At 45.3% G+C, this 18,347-nt stretch overlaps 3 protein-coding genes across 3 annotated transcripts in view; 2 read left to right on the top strand and 1 right to left on the bottom strand.

Annotated features, from left to right (window-relative positions):
- The window catches only part of LOC308465792 (uncharacterized protein), a 430,090-nt gene that overhangs the window by 95,055 nt on the left and 316,688 nt on the right, over positions 1-18,347 (top strand). The window lies entirely within an intron of this gene.
- Positions 1-18,347, bottom strand: part of LOC308465694 (uncharacterized protein) — a 386,527-nt gene that overhangs the window by 99,555 nt on the left and 268,625 nt on the right. Inside the window, exons 8-9 of the mRNA XM_080985781.1 lie at positions 6,883-7,056; positions 6,519-6,692 (exon numbers count right to left, since the gene is read on the bottom strand). Of these exons, the coding sequence (XP_080841907.1) occupies positions 6,519-6,692; positions 6,883-7,056 (348 nt within the window). The remainder of the gene's footprint in view (positions 1-6,518; positions 6,693-6,882; positions 7,057-18,347) is intronic.
- Positions 11,726-17,732, top strand: LOC308471989 (tigger transposable element-derived protein 1; the record flags this gene model as incomplete). Its single annotated transcript, XM_080996374.1, has 3 exons — positions 11,726-11,844; positions 11,956-12,826; positions 17,724-17,732. Exons 2-3 carry the CDS (start codon positions 12,341-12,343, stop codon positions 17,730-17,732), a joined length of 495 nt encoding a protein of 164 aa, XP_080852500.1. The 5' UTR covers positions 11,726-11,844; positions 11,956-12,340.

Below are 18,347 nucleotides of genomic sequence, written 5' to 3'. Positions count from 1 at the left end.
CACTTGAGTGCCATCGGCTGGACTTCTTCGGAACTGCAAGACTGTGCAAAGTGGAAGATTTGTGTCACTGGCAGATGGAAGCAGATGCCCACTGACCCTGTCTGGGACTCTGTACTGTTCATTCCTTGACCATGAGGTTCAGGCTTTTGTGGTTCCAGAAATTCCAGGGATGGGAAACACCTGTTCAGTGTTGAATGCAAGAATAAGCTGTTTGTGGTTGAGGTGCCTATTGCAGATGATGACCCCCCTGAGGTAACACAGGTGCAGTGCTCCAACGTCCCGCCACACGATGGGTGCGCTCATTTATGGCATCAAAGACTGGCGCATTCTTGTTGGAATTATGTCAAAAAAGCCCCAGAGTGTACAGAGTGGTGTAAATTAAAGGGATGTGATAAGTTTTTAGATTGCAGAGCCTGTAAGCAATCCAGGGTAAAAACATGCTCATATCCCAGGTCTAGCAGAGAGACAAGCAAGCCCTTTGAGCTACTCCATGCAGATTTGTGTGGCCCAGTGCCAGTAGCGAGTCTGGGTGGGTCCAAATACATTTTGCTTCTTTTGGATGATTTTTCGAGGACCTCCTCGGTTTTTTCGATTAAACACAAAGGGGAAGCTGCTGCACTGATTACAGATTGGATCACATTGGCAGAGTTGAAATATTATACAAAATTGATTAGCTTTCAGAGCGATAGAGGGGCGGAGTTTACTGGGTCTGCCCTGCAGAATTTCTTCCTCCAGAAGGGAATCAGTCACAGGTTGACAGCACCACCCAGTCCTCAACAGAATGGTGTTGCTGAACGTAAGAACAGAACACTGCAAGAGGCTGTGGCTGCCATGCTTTTTGACGCAGGACTCCCACAGCGCTTTTGGGCTGAGTGTTGGAAGGCTGCTGCGTTCACGCAGAATCGCGTTTCATTCAGCTGTAGGGGACACGCCCTATTTTCTGCTGCACAGTAAGAAGCCCAAAGTGCATTTCTTACGTGTTTTTGGCTGTGAGGCTTGGGTCCTCATCCCAAAGGCCAAATGCAGAATGGGTGGCCCAAGGTCCAGGAAAATGATCTTTTTGGGATATGAACCAGGGACCAGAGGGTGGCGGTTTGCATATCCTGATGGCAACCAGTCCCGGCTGCTTGTGAGCAGCAGTGCTTAGTTTTGTGAGCAAAGTGGGTGGGCACGCATCCATGGTAACCCAGATGCTCTTTCAGAACAGTTTCTTGACTCAGATGAGGAGGAAGAGGAGGGAACTGATCCTGTTGGTGAAGAACAGAGTCCAGAGCAGGAGCGACCCAGAACCCCTCCGAAGGCTACTGTCAAGTCTGAGCCAAAGAGTGAGCTGTCCTTGCCCACAGGTCCAGCTGTAAGGTTCAAAAGACGCAGCAGATCAGAGGGGGAGTTCTCTGACACTGGGGGTGGTCTAGCTGGCCCTAGTGGGTCAGAGGGTACCAGAGCTCACACTGAGGAGATCAACCCGAGCCACAAAGGGCAAACTGCCTGACAGGTTTGAAGCCACAAGTGTGTGGGTTGGTGTGGCTCAGTGTGAACCTGAAACTTTTGAGGATGTTCAGAAACTGCCTCAGGAAGAAGCCAGCAAATGGCATGAGGCAATGCAGGAGGAGATGAGCTCAATGGAGTCTCTGGGTGTATTCTCCCTCACAACGGGTAAGATTGAGAAACTGCTTGAGAAGCTCCAAATGTCTGAGTGTGCAAGAGTTAGGACACCCAAGGAGACTAGCTACGTGAAAGACAATCAGCAAGTAGAACGTGCTGCGTTCGAAAACACTGAGGTCTTCCAGTCAGCTCTGGGTAGCCTATTATATCTGTCCCAGTGGAACAGACCTGACATAGCGTTTGCTATTAATCTGCTCAGCTGGGAAGCTTCAAGCCCAAGTGTGCAAGCCTGGAATGGTATCAAATGGGTCCTGCGTTACCTGGAAGATACCAAAGAATTCTGCCTTAAGCTGTCAGTCAAGGGCAACATCAAGCTGACGTGCTGGGTAGACAGTGATTGGGTGAATCTAGCAGATAGGAAGTCCATGTCCAGTATGGTGGTAAGATTTGGGAGCTCTTTGGTTGGGTGGAGTTCCCGAAAGCAAAGTCTCATAGCGCTCTCATCTACTGAGGCTGAGTTCAGTGTGCTTTCTGAGATTTGCAGGGAACTGGAGTTCTATGTGTGTTTGGTTCAAGAGATCTGCGGAGAGAGTTGTTTGCCTGTCACTGTTTTGGAAGACAATCAGCTCTGTCTGAAGTTGGCAGAATCCGGGCAGTTTAAGGCCAGGACCAAGCACCTAGACATCTGTTTCCAGCATGTGTGTCAGAGTGTTCGGGCTGGATTAGTTGCATTGAAATACTGTCCCTCTGCCTGGAACCTTGCTGATGGGGAGTTCTGTGAAGGTCTGTGTTTGGGGTAAGTGGTGTTTAGATAGAAGAAACAGTGCGTGGACTTTTCCTTTATCTCACACGGAAAGCACTCGCTGCTCGCTCTGCTGCTGCCTGGAAGAATTTATGCACAGAGGAAATGTGCCGGACTCAGGCAGTAATCCAACAGCCCTCTTTAGGGAAGCTTTTAATATTTGATTGATTACTGTATTTTAATATTTTGTTGGAAGCTGCCCAGAGTGGCTGGGGAAACCCAGCCAGATGGGAAGGGTATAAATAAATTATTATTATTATCATTAACATCATCATCATCTATTTTTTGTATTTTTTTATATTAAGATTCTTTATTTTGAATTTAGGAGGACACACATAGGAAGAGGAGAGTTGGAGGTGCGAGGGACCTGCAAGGAACGCAGGGAAGGAAGGATCTCTCAGGGTGGGATACGGGGAGAAGAGGGGGTCATGCAGGGGAGAAGTGGGGGAGCCTGTTACCATAAAGCACCAACGCTTGTGGCACATTCCTCTGACCCAGGCAGAATTCCAACAGAGCCTGCCTTTCTATATGTTGACGAATGATATGATATATATGATACAAAGGTCATAAACAGTATTTTTAGTGTATTTCCCCACCTTTTTCCTTTCTATACAATTGTATTTTACAGTGGTGCCTCGCAAGACGAAAAGAATCCATTCTGTGATACTCTTCGTCGAGCGGTTTTTTCGTCTTGCGAAGCAAGCCCATTGAAGGATTAGCGGATTAGCGCTATTAGTGGCTTTTAGCGGCTTATATGCTGATCGGATCAGCTGATAAGCGGCTTAGCACTATTAGCGGCTTTTCTGCTGATCGGATCAGCTTATAAGCGGCTTAGCGCTATTAGCGGCTTTTAGCGGCTTATCTGCTGATCGGATCAGCTGATAAGCGGCTTAGAAAAAGGGGGGAGGGGAAAAAACCAGAAGGAACACGCAAGACATTGTCATCTTGCGAAGCAAGCCCATAGGAGATTCGTTTTGCGAAGCACCTCCAAAATGGAAAACTCTTTCGTCTAGCGAGTTTTCCGTCTTGCGAGGCATTCGTCTTGCAGGGCACCACTGTATAAGGGTTGTTTAATATTTTTTGTTTTATTTCTCTTTTTTGGTTTCCCCTCTGTATGAATTCTTTGATGGCGAGTGAGATGGTAGGTGCTTTTGAAGCTCTTTCCACATTTCAAGCACTGATAGGGTTTCTCCCCTGTATGAATTATTCGATGGGAAGTCAGATGGTGGCTGTTATTGAAGCCCTTTCCACACTCCAAGCACTGATAGGGTTTCTCCCCTGTATGAATTCTTCGATGGCAAGTGAGATTGGAGCTATTAGTGAAGCTCTTTCCACATTCCAAGCACTGATAGGGTTTCTCCCCTGTATGAATTCTGTGATGGGAAGTGAGACTGGAGCTAACAGTGAAGCTCCTTCCACATTCAAAGCACTGATAGGGTTTCTCCCCTGTATGAGTTCTTTGATGCAAAGTGAGTTTTGTCCGCTCCCGGAAGTTCTTCCCACATTCAAAGCATTGATAGGGTTTCTCCCCTGTATGAGTTCTTTGATGCAAAGTGAGTTTTGTCCGCTCCCGGAAGTTCTTCCCACATTTGAAGCACTGATAGGGTTTCTCTCCTGTATGAATTCTTTGATGAGAAGTGAGTGTGTGCCTCTGACTGAAGCTCTTCCCACATTGCAAGCACTGATAGGGTTTCTCCCCTGTATGAATTCTTTGATGGGAAGTGAGATCACCACTCAGACGAAAGCTCTTTCCACATTCCAAGCAGTGATAAGGTTTTTCCCCTGTATGAATTCTTTGATGTAAAGTGAGATTCACCTTCTGACTAAAGCTCTTTCCACATTCCAAGCAGTGATACGGTTTCTGCCCTCTATGAACTCTTTGATGGAAAATGAGAGTGGACTTCCGGCTGAAGCTCTTCCCGCATTCCAAGCACTGATAGGGTTTCTCGCCTGTATGAGTTTTTTGATGCAAAGTGAGCTTGGCCCCATCCCCAAAGCTCTTCCCGCATTCAAAGCACTGATAGGGTTTTTCTCCTGTATGAGTTTTTTGATGGGAAGTGAGACTGTGCCTGAGACTAAAGCTCTTCCCACATTCCAGGCAATGATAAGGTTTCTCCCCTGTATGGACTCTTCTATGCAAAGCAAGACCACCTTTCTGACGAAAGCTCTTCCCACATTCCAAGCACTGATAGGGTTTCTCCCCTGTATGAATTCTTTGATGTGAAGTGAGAGTAGTACTGTGCCTGAAGGTCTTCCCACATTCCAAGCACTGATAGGGTTTCTCCCCTGTATGAGTTCTTTGATGCAAAGTGAGTTTCGTCCGCTCCCGGAAGTTCTTCCCACATTCGAAGCATTGATAGGGTTTCTCCCCTGTATGAGTTCTTTGATGCAAAGTGAGTTTCGTCCGCTCCCGGAAGTTCTTCCCACATTTGAAGCACTGATAGGGTTTCTCTCCTGTATGAATTCTTTGATGGGAAGTGAGTGTGTGCCTCTGACTGAAGCTCTTCCCACACTGCAAACACTGGTAGGGTTTCTCCCCTGTATGAATTCTTTGATGGGAAGTGAGAGTATTACTGTGCCTGAAGTCCTTCCCACATTCCAAGCACTGATATGGTTTCTCCCCTGTATGAATTCTTTGGTGGAAAGTGAGATTCCGGCGGTTACTGAAGCTCTTTCCACATTCTAAGCACTGATACAATTTCTCCCTGCTCTGTCCTCTTTTGTGTGCAGTGAGGCTATCCCTCTGAACGAAGCTCTTTCTTTGACGGGAGGTGGAATGGGAGCTCTGACAGATGTTCTCTCCACACTCTGAATGTTTATTTGACTTCTCCGCTATGTGGATTCTGTTGTGCTCCCCCTTGTTCTTCCCTTCCAGTTCATCTCCATCTGCAATGAAGAGAGAAGCGAATTAGAGCCTCAGGAAGAAATGGAGCTCCAGATCATTGAACCAAGTTAATGAATGCTTGTGATAGAGGAAGAACTAAAAATAGTTAGATGTGGGGCCTTTCTACAGTTTTCACTGTTTTGGTTGGCTGGTATTTACTGACATATTGCTTGGCTTTTATCTGGAATGGATTTTGTTCTGGCTCAACCCTGGAATCCACTCCATCTCCAAGGTCAGTCATCTCTTTGGTCAATCAAATGCAAACAGAAGCAAAAACAACAAGCCTGACAGAATTTACATCAACTTCCCTAAAAACTCTGAAGCTGGCATTTAAGAAGGCCTGGGTGGTTCAGACAAGCCTGGTCATTGTTTTAAAAGGCATGACTAGACGCAGAACATTTAGAGAGGAAACAGTTGATATCCCTCCATTCTGTGTTCACGGTGGGGGATATTAGAATCCCAGATGCTGTTGGTCTCCAGCCAAAGAGTTGAAGTTCATCACATACAGGTATGTATGGAACGTCCACGTCTCGTCTGTGAAACAAACAGCAACACCTTCACCTGAACACTCCCCATCAGCTGTTGCCTCAATCTGGTTGGTCTAAATTTAAATTTATAGGTAAATCACTTTCTTCACTTTGAGGAGACTGCATTTTTTCATTAGCAACAGAAGAGAAAAGTGACTATAACTCAGTTCAAACCAATTCATGAACCCAGAACTCATACACTGACCATTAATGATGAACCATATGTTATAGATATTCCTGCAAATTTATTCTGCTTTTTTTGATATGCAAATGGCATGCGAAGGCTTAGTCTACATATCTGTATCATTTATTAGTCCTATGTTCCTTGTTTTTAAAATAAAATAAAAAGTTTTTCCAAAAAGAAAAAGACAACACACAGAGGCCCCATCTGCATTCAAACTGCAAAGCAGGATCAGTGAGTTGTCTGACATTGGCAGGGCATTCAGATCACAGAACTGGTTTTAGACCTTTTGAGCTGCCAATACATCACGGTGACTGGGGAGCTGTGACCTATTCCTGGCTCAAATTGCCTGCAGATGACAAAAGGAGCAGGCAGGCAGGCAGGTGGAGGAGCCCGAAAAGGTGCTCCCCTTCTCCATCTCCATCTGCCTCCCCCACCCCCACCCCCTAGCTGAGCAAGCCCCAATACCTCTCCGGTTCCATCCATCCATGTCCCCATCTCCACTCTCCTGGAACTCACCAGATCTCTCGGAGGTCCCTGGGAGGGAACGCTCAGAGGTTGAGAGGAGGGATGCAGGAGACAACCTGACCAGGTCAACCGTCCATCTTCCCCCTTCCATCCTTGCTAGCTTTGCAGGATCCGTCTCTTTCATCCTTCCTGAGGAGTCAAGGAGCCAAAAGAAGCTGCAGGGTCCTGGGAGAGAGGAAGAAGCAAAGGCAGCCTGAGGCCCTGCAGAGATTTTCTGGCTGGAGGGGAAGCCTCCCAATATGTTGGGGGCCCCACCCACAGCAAAATCCCTGCTTTATCTCATTTCTGGCCAGAGAGCTTCCCCTCTTCACCCTCCATCCATCCACGTCCCCATCTCCCCTCCCCTGGGACTCACCAGATCTCTCAGAGGTCCCTGGGTGGGAACGCTCAGAAGTTGTGGGGAGGGATGCAGGAGACAACCTGACCAGGTCAACCGTCCATCTTCCCCCTTCCATCTTCGCTAGTTTTGCAGGATCCATCCCTTTCATCCTTCCTGAGGAGTCAAGGAGCCAAAAGAAGCTGCAGGGTCCTGGGAGAGAGGAAGAAGCAAAGGGAGCCTCAGAGGCCCTGCAGGGATTCTCCTGTCCCTGGAGAAGCACAAATGGGGCGTCCCCTTCCCAACAGAAGCCCCATTTCTATACCTCTCCAGTAGTTCCAATAAATCAGGTAGGCTACTTGCATGGCAATTGAAGAAGAAAAAGAGAGAGTAATTGAGAAATGAAAAATAAATGAAGATCCTAAAGAAACATGCAAAAAAATTGTAAACTACTATAGGAAATTTTACCATGCAAAAGAAGAAGACCAAGAGGAGGAAATGGAAAGACACATAGCACAAAATAGACTCCCGCCAATAGCAGATTGGGAAATAGAACAACTAAATGTACCAACAGCGATGATGGAGGTGCAGCAATCAATTTCAAAAGCAATGATAGGAAAGTCCCCAGGTACGGATGGATTACTGGCGGCATTTTATAAGAAGTTAGAAGATATATTATCAGAACCAATGAAACAGTACTAAACGGAATTTTAAAGGAAGGAAGAATACCAAAATCATGGGAAGAAGCATTTATCACACTGATACCCAAACAAGGAGCAGATCCAACACTAATCAAAAATTATAGACCTATATCATTGTTCAATAATGATTACAGTGGTGCCCCGCAAGACGAACGCCTCGCAATACGAAAAACTCGCAAGACGAAAGAGTTTTTCATTTTTTGAGTTGCTTCGCAAGACGAATTTCCCTATGGGCTTGCTTCGCAAGACGAAAACGTCTTGCAAGTTTGTTTCCTTTTTCTTAAAACCGTTACAGTAATACAGGGTGCATTGCTTGAAGAGGTGCAGTTGTGACTTGACTTTGAGGAGCAACTCATAGCACGCGGTGTGGTAGCCTTTTTTGAGGTTTTTGAAGACTTTTGTGATTTTTGAAGCTTTTCCAAAACTTCTTTTGCAGCCATTTGGTAAGTTAAACTTTTAAAACTTTTTTGGGGGTTTTTGGATTTTGGGTTGGGGTGTTTGGAATTCAAGGACTTGGTGTTGGGGAGGGGTTTGCAAGAATCTGGAAGCTTGTGTGTTTTCTGGGAGGTTTGGTGCTTTTGAATTTTTTGGATGTGAAGCACTGATTTATTTATTTTTTTTGGGGGGGTTGCGAAGGTAGGAGCTGTGATGCCATGGGGCCCAAGAAGACTGCTGCTGCAGAGGCCGGCGAGAGGAAGAAGGAGAAGGTTACGCTGGAAATTAAGAAGGAGGTCATCCGGAAGCACGACGGTGGAATGCGTGTGACAGACCTCGCCAGGAAGTACGGGAGGAATCCATCGACCATCGGGACCATCCTGAAGATGAGGGAGAAGATCCTTGCGACTGATGTAGCCAAGGGAGTCACCAGGATCGTGAAGAACTGCCCAGCTGTTCTGGAGGAGGTGGAGAAGTTGCTGCTCATCTGGTTAGAAGAGAAGCAGCGTGCAGGGGACAGTGACTGAGGCCGTCATTTGTGAGAAGGCCAAGGCCTTGCACGCAGACCTCGTCCGGCAACAGCCAGGAACCTCAGGCGAGCCAGAAGTCTTCAAGGCAAGCAGAGGCTGGTTTGACCGGTTCAAGACGAGATCTGGAATCCACAGCGTGGTCAGGCATGGAGAGGCTGCCAGTTCTGATGTTCCTGCGGCTGAAGACTTTGCAGCGGAGTTCCTGGAGGTTGTGACGATGGAGGGCTACGTTCCACAGCAGGTCTTCAACTGCGACGAGACCGAGCTGTTTTAGAAGAGGATGCCCAAAAGGACTTTCATCACTCAGGAGGAGGCCAAGTTGCCTGGCCACAAGCCCATGAAGGACCGTCTGACCCTGCTCTTCTGTTGTTGTTTTTTTAAATAATATTTATTGAGAATTTTAAGATTACAAAGAAACAAAGAAAAAAGAAGGAAAAAACAAGTAACATTTAAGCAATACGAATCAATAAAAAAAACAAGATCAAAAAGAGAAAAAAACAAAACACATAATACATCAGAATCAAAAAGCAAAAATAGACAAAAAAATTAAAAACAAATCCAATATTCCCAAATCATTAACTGTCATTACCTTGCTTCATCGACCTCCTCACACCTCCCTTTTTTGTATTCTAGTTGTTAATTATCTCAGCAAATCCTTTCCATCTTTCATAATATTCTGTCATTAAATTACCTTAATCTATTTTAACCTTATCTTACCATAAAAGGCCCTAAAACTTAAATCTTATTTATACCAAATTCTCTTAACCATGACATATTCTTACATAATTCTTTTTAACATTTCTGCTAAAGCCAAATAATTTCATTCCAACATTTTTCTAATACTCTTTACTTTTACAAGATTTTCCTAAATGAATTGTTTAAAACTTTCTTCCAATCTTCATCCAACGTCTCTTCCTCCTGGTCTCGGGTTTTGTCAGTCCTTTCTATCCCATCCATCTAGTCCATCAACCTGGTAACCTTATATCCGAGGCCCTTGGATCTCTTCCATGTCCCATCCGCAGATCTTCTTCATATTTATACCTGTGCTTTACTTTGTCTTTTGCTCCTTTCACTCGGGGAGACTCCAGCTTGACAATGTTTTTGTCCCTTCTTGACAGATAAGCCCCTTTTCCAAAGTCAACACTGAACTCCATGTGGTATTTAAAAGCATGTTTCAAAGTCCCTCCAAAGTTAAGGGCCCGCACAACTCCGAACGCCTCCCGGCCCAAATCCAGACTTGAAAGATCAAAACATCCCTGCATAGGGGGGTCTATCCAGCCCCCCATCTCCAAGCCAAACAGAACTGTCTCTCCAAATCTGGCTTTTTCCAGGTTCATTCGTCAAGTCCAACAACTCATGTTCCTGCTGGGCCACAGTTCCCTCCATCTCTGCCTCACTAGGTCCAGCAACAACCTCCTCCCTCATCTGATCTGTCAAAGCACACTCCTGAATTAATTCCTGAGTGGGTTCTATATAGGTACCCACTGCCTGTCCAAACTTTCCGATCCCAACAGTCCTCAAATCCATCTTCTCATGTAACTGTTCTAATAATAATATAATAATAATATAATAATTTATTATTTATACCCCGCCCATCTGGCTGGGTTTCCCCAGCCACTCTGGGCGGCTTCCAAAAGAATATTAAAATACTATGATACATCAAACATTAAAAGCTTCCCTAAAGAGGGCTGCCTTCAGATGTCTTCTAAAAGTCTGGTAGTTGTTGTTCTCTTTGACATCTGGTGGGAGGGCGTTCCACAGGGAGGGCGCCACTACCGAGAAGGCCCTCTGCCTGGTTCCCTGTAACTTGGCTTCTCGCAGTGAGGGAACCGCCAGAAGGCCCTCGGTGCTGGACCTCAGTGTCCGGGTAGAATGATGGAGGTGGAGACGCTCCTTCAGGTATACTGGACCGAGGCCGTTTAGGGCTTTAAAGGTCAGCACTTGTCTTATAAAGCACTTGTCTTACAAAAGGCCAACACCAGAGCTTCCGAGTACATTCTTGTTGAAGGTCAAAGTCTGGTCCCACGATTTTAATCTATTGCAGCTGCAAAGCTCCCCAGTTCGGATTTAATAACAGTTTCACAAGCTCCCTCTAGGGGAAAAAGCTTCTATTTGTATCCATCTCTCTCTCTCTCTTTTTTTTAAAGCAAATCTAACAACAAAGTTTCCTTTTTCAGATATTTTCTCAATATTTTGTTCCTTTTAGATGCGAAGGGGAACAATGGAATCAATATGTTTCTCTTCTTTTAACTATCTGTCAAAAATGTTTGTCTATAGTCAATGAACTTCCCGAAGACGTCTGTCCTGACACCCCGCTCCCAGGTTCAGGACGGTGGAGAATTGCTTTTCTTTACTTGTCTTCTGCAAGTTTAATCAGTCCAGAAAAAGTTCCCCCCTCTTCTCCTGCTTCCAAGGGGGGTTCAGTAATTTTAAATGATGAAAATTGATCCTTTACAGACAATTTTCTTTAAAAAAAAAAATTATTAAAATTTCAGAAGAAAAAGATTACATTAATAAGAATAACAATAAAGAAAGAAAAATACAAAGTACAAAAAAGAAAAAACAGTTAAAAACAATTCCATCTTTTCATCGCTTCTCTTACGTTTACTTGTTTCCCGGACCTCCTCATACCACCCTCTTTTGTATTCCAATTCAATTTGTTAGTCCAGCAATTCCTTTCCCTCCTTTTTAATCCTGATCTTTACTCTTGATATATTATAACATTAAATTTTTACGTATTAAAAACCAATTTTTCCATATTCTTTTATACCGGTATAGCTAGAAACCACTTAACTTCAATCCGTCATCATTCTAACATTCATTAATTTTACAATATTTCTGTAAGTAGTCTTTAAATTTCTTCCAATCTTCTTCCACCGACTCTTCTCCCTGGTCTCGGATTCTACCAGTCATTTCCGCCAATTCCATGTAGTCCATCAATTTCATCTGCCATTCCTCCAGTGTGGGTAAGTCTTGTGTCTTCCAATACTTTGCAATAAGTATTCTTGCTGCTGTTGTAGCATACATAAAGAAAGTTCTGTCCTTCTTTAACACCGATTGGCCGACTATGCCCAGGAGAAAGGCCTCTGGTTTCTTCAAGATTTACAGACGATTTCCTAAGCTCTAGCTTGCCGTGTCTTTGCTTCAATCTATTTACAAAAAGCGGAAGGCAGACTTCCTGTTTAGACCTTCCCGCTTCAGTGCCAAATTAAAAGAAATTTCTTATTCCAATTTTCCGTTCTACTCACGGACAGATATTTAAGCTCCAATTGTCCACAGGAAAAAGTCAGCGTTCTCCGGCAACAGCAATGCGGCTTCACTCCGTGAAAGAAGCAGTCGATTCAAAGCACTGCGCCACTCACCCCACATCACTCCGGATCCCCAAAACAGGGTTTCCCCGCGAGTGGAGGGGGCGCAAAGGTGCCGGCTGAATCCCACGTCCACAGGCTTCTCCCCGCCTGTGGTTTTTGATGGGTCTCCGCCTCGCCGTGGCGGTTCAGACCCTGTTTTCCACAGAGCAGATTCCTACCGATCGGCGGAAATCCGCCATTGCCAGAGGCGCCAACCCGGAAGTCAACCCTGACCCTGCTCTTCTGTGCCAACGCAAGCGGCGACCTGAAGATCAAGCCCCTGCTGGTGTACCACTTGGAGAACCCACGGGCCTTCAAGAAACACAAGGTCGACAAGGAGCAGCTGAGTGTCATGTGGCGATCCAACAGTTAGGCTTGGGTCACACGTGTGCTGTTTGTGGACTGGGTCAATCTTGCTTTTGGCCCTGCTGTCAAACAGTACCTGCTGGACAACGACCTGCCACTGAAGACTTTGCTTCTGATGGAGAATGCTCCTGCTCATCCTAAAGGCCTTGAGGAGGACTTGTTGGAGGAGTTCAGCTTCATCAGCATCATGTTCCTGCCGCCTAACACCACGCCACTGCTCCAGCCGATGGATCAGCAGCTCATCGCCAATTTCAAAAAACTCTACACCAAGGAGCTTTTCAGGCGATGCTTCGAGGTGACTGATTGCACCAACATCACCCTGCGGGAATTCTGGAAGGACCACTTCGACATCGTCACCTGCTTGAAGATGATCACCACGGCCTGGGACGGGATCAGCCAGAGAAATTTGAATTGTGCTTGGCGCAGCCTGTGGCCGGACTGTGTGGCACCAAGTGACTCTGATGCACCAGAGTCAACAGTGGTGCAGGACATTGTTTCCTTGGGGAGGACCATGGGCCTGGAGGTCACAGAGGAGGACATCAGCGAGCTGGTGGAGGAGCACAACCACAAGCTGACCACCCAGGAGCTGCTCGAACTGCAGGCAGAGGCTGCGCAGGAGCAGGCCTCGCTGGAAGAGGAAGAAGCAACTGAGGAACGGCTGTCCTCCAAAGAACTGAGGGACATTTGCCAGAAGTGGAAAGATGTGCAGGCTTTTGCACAGCGGCACCACCCTGACAAGGACCTGACACGTGACCTTGTGAACACTTTTGATACGAGGGTCATGTCATCTTTCAGGGAGGTGCTGAAAAGGCAGATGAAGCAGCAGACCATGGACAGGTTCTTCAGCAAGAAGCAAAGAGTGGAAGAGGAACCTTCTTCGAGTTGTCTCCCAGAGTCTTAGAAAATGTATGTACAGTACACTTTGGTGATTTTTAAATGCTTTTCTGTCATGTTTAGAAACTTAAATTATTGTTCCTTCAATTTTTGAAATGCTCTTTACAGTATGTGTGACTTTAAAGAGCACTTAATAAACTCTTTTTGTACCAAATTTGGCTTTGTTTGGACTTTTTTTGACCATAGGAACGCATTAATTGATTTTCAATGCATTCCTATGGGAAACCGTGCTTCGCAAGACGAAAAATTCGCAAGACGAAAAAACTCGCAGAACGAATTAATTTCGTCTTGCGAGGCACCACTGTATAAAATATATTGAATGAAATAATACACAGAGATCAGGCTGGCTTCTTACCAGGCAGACACATGCACAATAAAATGAGAAACATAATTGATATTTTAGAATATTTAGAAGCAAGATCAGATAAAAAAGCCATTTTGATGCTGATAGACATGGAGAAGGTCTTCGACATCTCTTGGAGCTCCATGAAAAAAACTACAGAAAAAACAGGACTCGGAGAAAATATTCTTTGGGGTGTTGAGGCAAAATAATAAGGAAAATCCTTGAATTTCGAAGTGGCAGGATTTAAGTTAAATAAAAATAAGACTAGTATGCTAGCAAAAAATATGTCAACACAGGAAAAAGAAGAACTAAAGAAAATATCAGGATTGGAAACACTAAATAAAACTAAGTATTTGGGAATCTGGCTGACAAATGAAAACACCAATCTATTTAAAGACAATTATATTAAAACATGGAAAGAAATCAATTTTGAATCATATAATAAGAACATTGATATATAGAGTATGGGAAAAACATAAAGTGGTGTTAGAACCAAAAAACCCCGGTAGATTTCTCCTTAGAAAGCAATAACTGGGGAAAAGAAAAATATGGAATTGAATTGGGCCACTTTCACTGCCTTGTTGGGACGAAGGGGCTTGAATAACTCAGAAAAGCTATGAGCTAAGCTGTGCAGGGCCACCCAAGACGGACAGGTCATAGTGGAGAGTTTTGACCAAACGTGATCCACCTGGAGCAGGAACCGGCAAGCCACTCCAGTAGCCCTGCCAAGAAAACTCCATGGACAAAGACAACAGGCATATAAAAGTTATGACGCTGGAAGATGAGCCCCTCAGGTCAGAAGGCGTCCAACATGGTACTGAGGAAGAGAGGAGGACAAGGACAAGTAGATTCAGAGCTGATGAAGCGGCTGGGCCAAAGCCGAAAGGACGCTCTGTTGCGGATATGTCTGGAAGCAAAAGGAAAGTCTAACAAACACTCTGTGAGGTGATTGGGGCTGAGAGACTTCAAAGAAGTGTGACTGGCCCAAGGTCACTCAGAAGCTGCAGGTGGAGGAGTGGGGAAGCGAACCTGGTTCACCAGATTACGAGACTACCACTTTTAACCACTACACCACACTGGCTCTCCAGAGGAATTATACCAGAAACATATGGATGTCTCGTACACCCCAGGTAGTGTGGTTGCTGACCTTGAGTCAAACTTCCTGGAGAGTGAAGTCAAATGGGCCTTAGAATCAGAATCTCCTTTAAATCAGAACCAGTGAAGGCGGTGAAGGTCCTGTGTGAGTGCCTGGAGGCGGTTGGAGGATGGATGGCGGCTAACAGATTGAGGTTGAATCCTGACAAGACAGAAGTGCTGTTTTTGGGGGACAGGGGGCGGGTGGGTGTGGAGGACTCCCTGGTCCTGAATGGAGTAACTGTGCCCCTGAAGGACCAGGTGCGCAGCCTGGGAGTCATTCTGGACTCACAGCTGTCCATGGAGGCGCAGGTCAATTCTGTGTCCTGGGCGACTGTCTCCACCTGGTTTGCAGGCTAAGACCCTACCTGCCTGCGGACTGTCTTGCCAGAATGGTGCATGCTCTGGTTATCTCCCACTTGGACTACTGCAATGCACTCTATGTGGGGCTACTTTTGAAGGTGACCCGGAAACTGCAATTAATCCAGAACACCAGTCCTGAGAGATCTGCATTGGATCCCAGTACGTTTCCGAGCACAATTCAAAGTGTTGGTGCTGACCTTTAAAGCCCTAAACGGCCTCGGTCCAGTATACCTGAAGGAGTGTCTCCACCCCCATCATTCAGCCCAGACACTGAGATCCAACGCCGAGGGCCTTCTGGCGGTTCCCTCATTGCGAGAAGTGAGGTTACAGGGAACCAAACAGAGGGCCTTCTCGGTAGTGGCGCCTACCCTGTGGAACAGCCTCACCTCAGATGTGAAGGAAATAAGCAGCTATCCTATCTTTAAAAGACACCTGAAGGCAGCCATGTTTAGGGAAGTTTTTAATATTTAATGCTGTACTGTTTTTAACATCTGACTGGAAGCCGCCCAGAGTGGCTGGGGAAACTCAACCAAATGGGCTGGGTGTAAATAATAAATTATTATTATTATTATTATTATTATTTAGAAAGCAATGCTAATAACAAGGCCAGGGGAAGTGATGATATTCCAGCTGAACTATTTAAAACTTTAAAAGAGGATGCTGTTAAGGTGCTACACTCAATATGCCAACAAGTTTGGAAAACTCAGCAGTGGCCAGAGGATTGGAGAAGATCAGTCTACATCCCAATCCCAAAGAAGGGCAGTGCCAAAGAATGCTCCAGCTACCGCACAATTGCACTCATTTCACACGCTAGCAAGGTTATGCTTAAAATTCTACAAGGTAGGCTCAAGCAGTATGTGGACTGAGAACTCCCAGAAGTGCAAGCTGGATTTCAAAGGGGCAGAGGAACCAGGGACCAAATTGCAAATATGCGCTGGATTATGGAGAAAGCTAGAGAGTTCCAGAAAGACATCTACTTCTGCTTCATTGACTATGCAAAAGCCTTTGACTGTGTTGACCACAGCAAACTATGGCAAGTTCTTAAAGAAATGGGAGTGCCTGATCACCTCATCTGTCTCCTGAGAAATCTCTATGTGGGACAAGAAGCTACAGTTAGAACTGGATATGGAACAACTGATTGGTTCAAAATTGGGAAAGGAGTACGACAAGGCTGTATATTGTCTCCCTGCTTATTTAACTTATATGCAGAATTCATCATGCGAAAGGCTGGGCTGGATGAATCCCAAGCTGGAATTAAGATTGCCGGAAGAAATATCAACAACCTCAGATATGCAGATGACACAACCTTGATGGCAGAAAGTGAGGAGGAATTAAAGAACCTTTTATTGAGGGTGAAAGAGGAGAGCGCAAAATATGGTCTGAAGCTCAACATAAAAAAAACGAAGATCATGGCCACTGGGCCCATCACCTCCTGGCAAATAGAAGGGGAAGAAATGGAGGCAGTGAGAGATTTTGCTTTCTTGGGCTCCAGGATCACTGCAGATGGTGACAGCAGTCACGAAATTAAAAGACGCCTGCTCCTTGGGAGAAAAGCAATGACAAACCTAGACAGCATCTTAAAAAGCAGAGACATCACCTTGCCAACAAAGGTCCGTATAATTAAAGCTATGATTTTCCCAGTAGTGATGTATGGAAGTGAGAGTTGGACCATAAAGAAGGCTGATCACCAAAGAATTGATGCTTTTGAATTTTGGTGCTGGAGGAGACTCTTGAGAGTCCCATGGACTGCAAGAAGATCAAACGCATCCATTCTTAAGGAAATCAGCCCTGAGTGCTCACTGGAAGGACAGATCCTGAAGCTGAGGCTCCAAGACTTTGGCCACCTCATGAGAAGAGAAGATTTCCTGGAAAAGACCCTGATGTTGGGAAAGATGGAGGGCACAAGGAGAAGGGGATGACAGAGGACGAGATGGTGGGACAGTGTTCTCCAAGCTACCAGCATGAGTCTGACCAAACTGCGGGAGGAAATAAAACACCACCTAACAGGGTGGATCCAGTATCACCAAATAAATGAGGTCTTCAAAGCTGACAAGAAAATGGGTTTTGCAATTTCAGTATTGGATAAAGAATTACAACAAAACAAAAGAAAACAAAAGTAATTTCTAAAATGTATGGCATCTTAGTGGAGTGGAAGGATATGGATGAACAGGTAAAGGCGGTAATGATCAAATTGGCTATGGATTTAGGGAAACCTATTCAATTAACATCATGGGAAAAATTATGGAAGGAGAGTTTGAATTTTACGGCTTGTGAGGCAATAACAGAAAATTTGATAAAGATGTTTTATATATTGTATATAACACCAACCAAGATATGTAAAATGTATAAAACAAAATCAAAATTACGTTGGAGGTGTAAGCAAGTAGAGGGGACACTTCTGCCTATGTGGTGGCCATGTGATAAAATCAAGGGCTTCTGGGATACGGTGTATGAACTAAAAATTGAGACTGGTTTCCTAGGTGAAGCTTTTCCCACATTCTAAACAGTCCCCTGTAGGAAATATTAAATGGAAAATTAGATTCACCAACAGAATGAAGCCAGACAAATGTAGAAAGGGAAAAAGAAAATTAGACAGGATGTACCTCCACGTCCCTAAGATCTCTGAAGCCTACACTGAAGAAGGCCTGGGCAGCTCAGACCAGCCTCCTCACGGTTGGAAAAGGCAGGACTGGTGGAAGAATATTCCCAGACAGAACAGGAGATACATCTCCTATGGAGAGTTGTGGGTGTGTTAACATCTCAGATGCTGTAGGCGGCGCTATTGGGCTCCCTCAAAATAGAGGAAGAAGAAGAAGAGAAGAAGAGTTTGGATTTGATATCCCGCTTTATCACTACCCGAAGAAGTCTCAAAGCAGCTAACATTCTCCTTTCCCCTCCTCCCCCACAACAAACACTCTGTGAGGTGAGTGGGGCTGAGAGACTTCAGAGAAGGGTGACTGGCCGAAGGTCACCCAGCAGCTGCATGTGGAGGAGCGGAGACGCAAACCCGGTTCCCCAGATTACGAATCCACCGCTCTGAACCACTACACCACACTGGCTCTCTCGTTTCTCCTACAGAGATCTGTATGGAATTTCAAAGCTGATTTCATGATCCAACAGGGAGTCTTACCTGAGAGGCCACGATCCCACAATTCTGATCCTTGACTTCCTTCTGCAGAGCTCTCTGGTCAGGATCCAGCAAAGCCAAGTCCTCGTCTGTGAAAGGAACAGCTATGTCTTCAAAGCACACTGGACCCTAAGAGAAAAAGGGAGAATAAAGATGATCTTCTACACATTGCTCTGTTCTCTTCTGTAACAATTTTGTTGTGTATTTAAATGACGGGTACAGTGTTGCTTCAGGATAAGAACAGAAATTGCACAGCAGTGG

This window comes from Podarcis pityusensis (assembly GCF_964106645.2).
Source record: "Podarcis pityusensis genome assembly, chromosome: 2".
Classification (NCBI taxonomy): Eukaryota; Metazoa; Chordata; class Lepidosauria; order Squamata; family Lacertidae; genus Podarcis; species Podarcis pityusensis.
The sequence above is the reverse complement of the archived record's forward strand: the minus strand, read 5'-3'. Positions and strand labels throughout refer to the sequence as shown.